This window comes from Aegilops tauschii, chromosome 1, assembly GCF_002575655.3.
Source record: "Aegilops tauschii subsp. strangulata cultivar AL8/78 chromosome 1, Aet v6.0, whole genome shotgun sequence".
Classification (NCBI taxonomy): domain Eukaryota; kingdom Viridiplantae; phylum Streptophyta; class Magnoliopsida; order Poales; family Poaceae; genus Aegilops; species Aegilops tauschii.
Genome location: NC_053035.3, coordinates 222907051 through 222916216, shown reverse-complemented (window position 1 = coordinate 222916216; position 9166 = coordinate 222907051). Strand labels below are relative to the sequence as shown.

At 47.0% G+C, this 9166-nt stretch overlaps 1 protein-coding gene across 2 annotated transcripts; it reads left to right on the top strand.

Moving 5' to 3' along the window:
* The first annotated feature begins 2724 nt into the window (after positions 1–2724).
* LOC109762096 (uncharacterized) lies at positions 2725–5378 on the top strand. 2 transcript variants are annotated; one of them, XM_020320913.4, is made up of 4 exons: positions 2725–3000; positions 3418–3668; positions 3975–4644; positions 4725–5378. In XM_020320913.4, the coding sequence occupies exons 1-4, from the start codon at positions 2821–2823 to the stop codon at positions 5091–5093; spliced, it is 1470 nt and encodes a 489-aa protein (XP_020176502.1). In that variant the 5' UTR covers positions 2725–2820; the 3' UTR covers positions 5094–5378. The 2 variants fall into 2 exon arrangements, with proteins under 2 accessions (XP_020176502.1, XP_040258001.1); XM_040402067.3 differs by lacking the exon at positions 4725–5378 and having other exon boundaries at positions 3975–4035; positions 4112–4408.
* Positions 5379–9166: the final 3788 nt, after the last annotated feature.

Sequence of the window (9166 nt, the reverse complement as noted above, 5' to 3'; positions counted from 1 at the left end):
AAGCTTGGGAATTTGCATCATGCATTTATATCAATATTTATTGCATTATGGGCTATTATTACACGTTATGTCACGATACTGATGCCTATTCTCTCTTATTTTACAAGGTTTACATAAGGAGGGAGAATGCCGGCAGCTGGAATTCTGGGCTGGAAAAGGAGCAAATATTAGAGACCTATTCTGCACAACTCCAAAGTCCTGAAACTCCACGAAAGTTATTTTTGGAAATAATAAAAAATACTGAGCAGAAGAAATACGTCAGGGGGGCCTCCACCTGTCCACGAGGGTGGGGGGCGCGCCCTATCCCCTGGGCATACCCCCCTGCCTCATGGGCCCCCTGTTGGCCCTCCGGTGGCCATCTTCTGCTATATGAAGTCATTCGTCCGAAGAAAAATCATAAGCAAGCTTTCGGGACGAGACTCCGCCGCCACGAGGCGGAACCTTGGCGGAACCAATCTAGGGTTGCGGCAGAGCTGTTCTGCCGGGGACACTTCCCTCCGGGAGGGGGAAATCATCGCCATCGTCATCACCAACGCTCCTCTCATCGGGAGAGGGCAATCTCCATCAACATCTTCACCAGCACCATTTCCTCTTAAACCCTAGTTCATCTCTTGTATCCAATTCTTGTCTCTAAGTCTGGGATTGGTACCTGTAGGTTGCTAGTAGTGTTGATTACTCCTTGTAGTTGATGCTAGTTGGTTTATTTGGTGGAAGATCATATGTTCAGATCCTTTATGCATATTAATACCCCTCTGATTATGAACATGAATATGCTTTGTGAGTAGTTACGTTTGTTCCTGAGGACATGGGAGAAGTCTTGCTATTAGTAGTCATGTGAATTTGGTATTCGTTCGATATTTTGATGAGATGTATGGTGTCTATCCTCTAGTGGTGTTATGTGAACGTCGACTACATAACACTTCACCATTATTTGGGCCTAGAGGAAGGCATTGGGAAGTAATAAGTAGATGATGGGTTGCTAGAGTGACAGAAGCTTAAACCCTAGTTTATGTGTTGCTTCGTAAGGGGCTGATTTGGATCCATATGTTTCATGCTATGGTTAGGTTTACCTTAATACTTTTGTTGTAGTTGCGGATGCTTGCAATAGAGGTTAATCATAAGTGGGATGCTTGTCCAAGTAAGGACAGTACCCAAGCACCGGTCCACCCACATATCAAATTATCAAAGTGCCGAACGCGAATCACATGAACGTGATGAAAACTAGCTTGACGATAATTCCCATGTGTCCTCGAGAGCGCTTTTCTCTATATAAGAGTTTGTCCAGGCTTGTCCTTTGCTACAAAAAGGATTGGGCCACCTTGCTGCACTTTATTTACTTTTGTTACTTGTTGCTCGTTACCAATTATCCTTTCACAAAACTATCTGTTACCTATAATTTCAGTGTTTGCAGAGAATACCTTGCTGAAAACCACTTATCATTTCCTTCTGCTCCTCGTTGGGTTCGACACTCTTACTTATCGAAAGGACTACGATAGATCCCCTATACTTGTGGGTCATCAGGCACCGCGTTGCCGTGAATGGGCAAATCTTCCACCGCGCCACGACCGATGGGCAGATCTGCCACCACGGATGGACCAATCTAACATTGAAGTACGGGGGCGACGACGGTCACCGTGAAGAAGCGTACAAGAGTCGACGGTCACCACGCCAGACCGATGGGCAGGTACTCATGACCTGTGGGCAGTTTCTAGAGTCAAACCGTCTGTGCTGGCGGTTTCGTCGAGCAAACCGCCTCCTAAATTTATTGTGGACGGTTTTGACTATCCAACCACCTTGGGGGTGATTAATACAGGTACCTTTGTCCTGCTTGGTCACAACGGCTTCCGAGGGCTGCTGCTAAGCCTAGTCATAGTGGGAGTAACTTAGGTAATAACATAGCACACTCCAAGAAAATTTTGCTTATGTGACATGTAATTAATGAGGAGAGAGGTGTTTAGAGTAACATAATATGTTACTGTCACATAGCGCTTCCCGAGAAAGGATGAGTCCACAAGCTAATAAATGAAGCCATCTATGACACTACTACTATGTTACTTTGCACTATGAAGGTAGTAACTTAGACTAGTGTCATATGCATGACACTAGTATAAGTTACTCCCTTTTTTCTACCGGTGCTTGTTGGTGTGTAGAGTTCGAGCGTAATTAATATTATATATATATGTGTATATTATTTTTTATAAAATATAACTGCTATGAGAGAAGTAGACCCAAGCCCCCCTCACGTTAATTTGTATCTAAAAACCACGACAACAAACTATTTTAAGATCTCCTTGCAAAGAACCAAATAGTTAAAATAGAATTTTTATTCAGATTGACAATTTAGAAACAATGCATTTTTAAGTTTTACTCCCTCCGTTCATTATTATAAGATGTTTGGGCATTTTAATACGGACTACATACGTATTGAAACGAGTGAACAAACACATTAGAACATGTCTACACACATACGCATTAGAAAAAAGAATAAAACATCCTTTAATAGTGGACGAAGGGAGTAGAAAATAAGTTTACATAAATACAATTATGTTGTATGTCATGACAATGACTTCCAAATCATTGTGTGTGCGCCATGAAGCGAGAAGCGCGTTCACCATTCAGCATCTGGTTCTGGGCACAAAAAGATCCTCCTCCTTTAAAAAAAGGTCATAAAGCAGCACCGACCGTGACAGATGGGCCCTGCACGTCCACCCCTCCATTGACAATGCTGACTTCTTCTCCGCCTCTTCTTCTTTCCTATGTCCTCTTGTGCGCTGCAGAGCAGCCTCGCCTGGGAAGGTCTCCTCGTCATCGTCGTCGCCCATGGCGGTGGCGATCTTCCTCTCGGGCTTCCTCCTGGGCCTCCTCGCGCTCGCTCTCACGGAGGGGGCGGCGCTTCTCTGGGCTGTCCGCGCGCTGCGCCGCCGCGGGCCAAGGCCTCCGCCTCCGGAGGCCGCCGCCGCCGAGCTCTCCGGCGACCGGCCGTTCCCCGCCGAGAAGCAGGTCAATAAACCTGAAATTATCCCGCGCACTCTCCCGTTTCTACCGATTCCTTTCTACTGTTCTCCTGCATCGCAATTGCAATCCTATGCAAATGGGGGTCTATCAATAACATTCCAGGAAAGCTCGCTTACTTTATACAGAAAATTTCTTGGAACCAGATTCTTTCGCCTTCCTCGAATTGTTGTGACTGAACGCTTGGTGCTGATTGGAGAAGCAGTCTGTTCTCCTGAATTTGCACCTTCTCTCTGTTCTGTTGTATTTAATGCAAAGCAATATCCTTCGTTATTTATTTGCTACTGGGCCATCAACTAGCCGTGCTGACCATTAGACCAACTCTCACATGATGTATCTGTGTTTATTCGAGAAAGGTATGGTTGCAATTTGGATCATTTCACCTGACTGCCATACTTGTTGCAGGGTTTTCTCTGGATGTTAGAGCCAGGAAAGGTGCCAAAAGTTAGGAACGGCAACCGCTTACCACCAACTGGGGTTCAGAAAGGCGTGAAGGATAAAAAGAACATCGTTGAGGTTTCTCCGATAAGGATGCGGGCTAAAATTCAAGGCCACTTGCTTGTCTTGACAGGTTCCGATGGTTCTCAGTTAACTATTGGGCTTCTGGATTGCACTGTTCTTGTTGTTTCTGCTTCTAACCTACCGTCGCGTAAATGGTTTGTGCATATGAAATTTGTTATCATACACTGATCTTCAAAGTTTTTGCGCCGCATTAACTCATATTTATGTTCAGTGTGTATCTTGTTCAATGTGTTACTTGACATATGGTAGGTTAGATAAGCATGCTTATATTTTGGATTCAGCTAAAGACTAAGAATGCTTTTATTTTTCAATTTAGATGTTCTTAAAAAGTGACTATATTTTCCTACTTTGCCTATTTGAATGTGGATACTGCAATACACTTTGCATATGCACTCTAGTTTCAATGTAACTACCATTTATATTTATCCATTTTCTTTCAGGTCTAAGAGGTATCCGATAAAACTAGAAAGCAAGGAATCTGAGATTTGCAAGCGGAGCAAGGTATGCTATCTTTATGTGGACACCTCTTGGGAGAAAGAATCATGGTGTAAAGCACTTCGTCTTGCATCTTCTACAGACAAGGAGAAACTGAAATTGCATACTAGGTTGAGCGAAGAGTTCAGAAGTTACATATCCTCTTTACACGCTGGATACCCTTGTTTCCTGAAATCAACTGCACTTTCTACTGAGGATCGTGAAATTATGGACAAGGCAGTAAAATCTGATGGGTCGTCAAAAGTACGCCTTTTCCTTAAGAAGTTTGCTAGGAAGGCATCTATAAAAGCTCCCCAGTTGACTAGAACAAGCTCGACCTCAGCACAAGCAGAAAGAAAGACGTTCCAAAAAACACGCAGCTACATTGGTGCCGCACTAATTGATGCACAAGAAGAAAGGTCAAGCAGTAGTTCATCATCACTAGACATAAAGCAACCCAGTACCCCTAGTTCTGATTTCAGTTACAGCAACAGATTCTCAGATTCTCCTGAAACAAATGTAGATGAAAAGTTTACTGATGAAGGCACACTTTGTTGGAACCTCCTAATCTCTCGGTTGTTTTTTGATGCTAAAATGAGTGATGATATAAGTAAATCCATTAAAGCACGCCTTCAGGTTAGATAATGCTTACATTTAAAACAAGTAAACTCGTCCTTCAAACATATTTGCTAATGGTTAGTTTTCTTGTTTTTCAGCGAAAATTGTCAAACATGAGAACTGCCTCCTATATTGGCGAAATTACACTTACTGATTTCAGTCTTGGAGAACTTCCACCATATTTGCGTACGATGAGAGTCGTCCCAAGGGATCTAAATGAACTGTGGGCTTTCGAATTTGATTTTGAATATTGTAGTAAAATAATACTGAATGCTGAAGCAAGACTTGAGGTTCAGGAACCAGGGCTGCAAAAAGACATAATGAGAACTACTGTCGAAGCAGATTCTAATGGCAACCAATTTGGACCTTCGCAACTTTTGGCTTCTGTAATGGAAGATGAAGACGAGGCAGGTTTGTTTGAAGTTTTCATACATTTTCTTTCCATTGCTTATTATTTCTCAGAATGACCATTTAGTTTTTTTATGCAAATAACTAAGTTCATAGTAAATGATTTGATATGATAAAACTCCTCCTGAAACTAGTGTTTGAATTGTTATGTTCATATATTTCGGCTAATGTTCATGTCCTTCTTGACTTACTTTCATCACTGCATGTTGTGCATAATCATATCCTAATTGCTTATGTTTTTTCCTTTGACCTGTGGAAAGAAAGTTTCTTCATTCAGTACTTTATAACTCGAAACTTACTGGAATGAGTGAAACTTGTGAATTTGCAGTCGTCTTGATGCATAATCAGTGACGGTGCATGCGCCTACCCCGGGGCGAGTCGACCAGGTCACTGCGCCCAACGGAGCCGCTGGCCCTCGAGTGCCTTCACCATGTCATCATGCCATCCAGATGACCGCCTCGCAACAGCAAGGGCATGGTGTTGTCGCCACTCGCACCTTCAGAAGCCGAGCGACGGTGCGGTCCACATCATCATCGCCCATGCCAAGCACGACTACAGAAGCCATGGCGCGGGCCCAGCTGCTACTGAGGTTTCCGCCGGTGGCCGAGCAGATGGACGAGTGGCGTGCCACCATTCAGAGTCTGCTCGGTTTGGCCGAGGCTGGGGGCTCACAACGAGCTGGCCTATCACAGCCTCCCCAGGCGACGACGACGGCTCGCGCTGCTGGTCGTACGGACGGGGCCATCCCCATGGTACAGTCCCCACCACGGCAACCAGCCCTAGCGCGGCAGAATCAAGAACCTGACGATGTCTCGATGGCCTCCTCTGACCCTCGAGCACGTCTAGGCCAACGGCGAGCCCTAGAGGACAGGCAGAGGGGAGACGCACACGTCATCGTCGAGCGACGCCGCGACGACCACCGTCGGGCTAATGGGTGCGAGGGACCCGACGTTGACGAGCCTGCACTCGAGCCTGGCGAGTACCTGCCTTTCGAGGTTGGGTACCCTGCCTTTACTCGTGAGCTGCGGCAAGTCTGTTGGCTGTCCGTTCGTACGTTCAAGTCAGAGATACCCGAGAAGTATGATGGAAGGCTAAACTCGATAGAGTTTCTAAGCATCTACACCATCGCTGTTCAGGCTACCGGGGGAGGACATGAGAAGGTGTTTGCCAACTACTTCCCTTTGGCACTCAAGTCCAATGTGAGGTCTTGGCTGATGCACCTGCCGGAGAACTCCATTTCGTCATGGGCTGTCATGTGCCATGAGTTCATTGGCGCCTTCATTGGTGGTCATCAAGAACCAGGGCGGCCCAGTGATTTGCAGCTTCTCCAACAAAAAGAAGGAGAGACTCTTCGGAAGTATTTGCAGAGATTCAGCAGAGTCCACAGGAACGTCCCAAATATCCATCCAGCAGCTGTGATAGCTGCCTTCCAATCCAATGTGCGTAACCGCAGGATTCATTCCAAGATGAACGTGTGGTTTCCCAAGACTGTGAAGGAGTTTTACACTTTGGTGGACAAGTGTGCTCGGATGGAGGAAGGAAGGAAACTCCCAGGAGAAGAGGATTGCGTCAACATCGACTCAGAAGACGATGACGAATCCACCAGTCAGAAGAGGAGCAAGAAGCGCAGCAAGAGACGCAAGGATAAGGCAGTGATGATTGTTGAAGGATCGGGCACACCTAGTACCGTCAAGAAGGCTAAAGCCGAAGCTCCCGGCAAGGAAGCTGCCGTGTGTGCTGACTGCCGGAGGCTGCGGCTGCCGAGAAAGCTGGGAAAGGCGACAGGCCGTACTGCAAAATTCATCAGACCAAGGGCCACGACCTGCAAGAGTGTTATCAGGTTGAGTAGCTCGTCAAGACGCAGAGAGTAGAATATGAGAAGTGTGATAAGGAAAAAGGTCAGAATGCTGTTGGCGGTAAGGGCCGAGGTGGTGAAGCAAATCGCCCCGGCAAACCCTTCCGGAACCAAGGAAAACCCACCAAGGATCGAGAGAAGGAAGCTTGCAATGATGAGAGTGATGGAGGGGATGAAGAGGAAACCAGTGAGGAGGGGTTCCAGAAGGCCACTAACGCCCTGTGCATTGACAGAGGTGCATCCCTGCACTCCTCTCATCATCAACTCAAACTGTGGGCACGTGAGGTCAATGCCGTGGAACCAGAGCCAGAGGCTCAGAAACCACTCAAATGGTCACGCACACCCATCATTTTCAACGAAGAGGACCATCTTGACTGTACCATTGCGGTAGGATGTTTGCCATTGTTGGTCTCTCCAACAATTCGCAACCTCAAGGTCACAAAGATGTTGGTTGACGGCGGGGCCGGGTTGAATCTGATTTTCCCAAAGGTCATCAGCAAACTTCAGATAGCAGAGGAAGAGCTAAAGGTCATAGGCACGTTTCAAGGAGTTAATCCCAGCAGGAGTCATCCTAAGGGAAAGACCACGTTGCCAGTGACATTTGGGGGAAACTGAACTATCGGACTGAGAAGATTATGTTCGATGTGGTCGACCTTCCCGTGCCGTACAATTGGATCCTTGGACGCCCAGCCCTGGCTAAATTCATGGCGGCATCCCACTATGCCTACAACACCTTGAAGATGCCCGGGCCGGTAGGAGTCATTTCCATCCCATCAGATGAGAAGGACGTAATCATTTGCATGGATAAGATGTATCGGGGTGCAGTCGCGGCAGAGGCAGCGGCAGCGACAGTTCCCGCCAAGGAGAACAGAGGAAAGAAGAAGGATAGCAGGGATGCTGGCAAGGAATCTAGGAAGTGTACCTTTTCGGAGTGCGTTGCGCCTGATGATGACTTGCCGGCGAGTTCCAACAACAAGAGATCCAAGGTTGCTGCACCACAAGTGAAGAAGGTCCTGGCACGGCTGGCTGGCGTTGATGGTACCTTCACTATCAGCCCCACCCTCGATGACAAATAGGAAAGCGCGCTCGTTGCCTTCCTGCGGGAGAATATCGATGTGTTTGCCTGCCAACCATCTGATATCCCCAGTGTTCCCAGGGAGGTAATCGAGCACCACCTTGCTGTCTGCCTACATGCCCGACCTGTCAAGTAGAAAGTTTGGAAGTAGGCCTTGGAGAGGCAGCAGTTCATTCGGAGGAGATCAAGAAGCTTGAGGCAGCTGGTCTGGTCAGAGGAGTGTTACATCCAACTTGGTTAGAAAATCCAGTGGTTGTTCGGAAGGCTAAGGATGTGCATAGATTTCACATATCTCAACAAGGCTTGCCCAAAGGACCCATTTCCCTTGCCGCGCATCGATCAGATTGTGGACTCCACTTTAGGCTATGATTTGCTCTCCTTTTTGGATGCATATTCTGGATATCACCAAATCTTCATGACCAAAGAAGACGAAGAGAAGACCTTGTTCATCACCCCATGCGGTACATACTATTTTATCCGCATGCCTTTCAAATTAAAGAGTGTCAGGTCTACTTTTGCAAGGGCAGTCCAGATTGGTTTTGAGACACAACTACACAGAGACATTGAGGCTTATATGGATGATATTGAGGTCAAGACCAAGGACAGAGCAACCCTTATTCAGGATTTGGAGGAGACATTTGCTAATCTGCGCAAGATCAACTTGAAGCTCAACCCAGAGAAGTGTGTGTTTGGCGTTCCCTCCGACAAACTACTTGGGTTCGTTGTATCCCATCGAGGGATTGAGGCCAACCCAGACAATATCAAAGCTATCGAGCAAATTCAAGCGCCCAGGACAGTCAAGGATGTGAGGCGTTTGATAGGGTGCGTTGCCGCGCTAAGCAGATTTATCTCCAAGTCTGCCGAGCGCGCCCTGCCATTCTTCAAAATCCTGATGAAGGCAGGACCCATGAAGTGGACCCCAGAAGTAGATGCAGCTTTGCAAGAGTTGAAGGCCTACTTATCGTCTGCGCCCACCTTGGTTCCCCCAAACCCCAAGAGCCGTTGCTACTATACTTGGCGGCAACCAATCAAGTGGTTAGTGCGGCCTTGGTGGCACAGCGGGAAGTAGAGGAAGCAGAGAGTGAGCAAGGACCGGCAGGGCCAGATAAGGATTAGGGCAGAAATGGACACGGCAGCGAGGGCGACCCCAAGGACGTGGCAAAGAAGAAAGTGGTGCAGCACCCAGTGTACTTTGTCAGTTC

Bases quoted from the DNA above. Each gene is read 5' to 3' on its own strand.
- LOC109762096 (XM_020320913.4), top strand. From the start codon at position 2,821: ATGGCGGTGGCGATCTTCCTCTCGGGCTTCCTCCTGGGCCTCCTCGCG. The intron at 3,001-3,417 runs GTCAATAAACCT...TACTTGTTGCAG, and splicing joins CGTTCCCCGCCGAGAAGCAG to GGTTTTCTCTGGATGTTAGA. The intron at 3,669-3,974 runs GTTTGTGCATAT...ATTTTCTTTCAG, and splicing joins AACCTACCGTCGCGTAAATG to GTCTAAGAGGTATCCGATAA.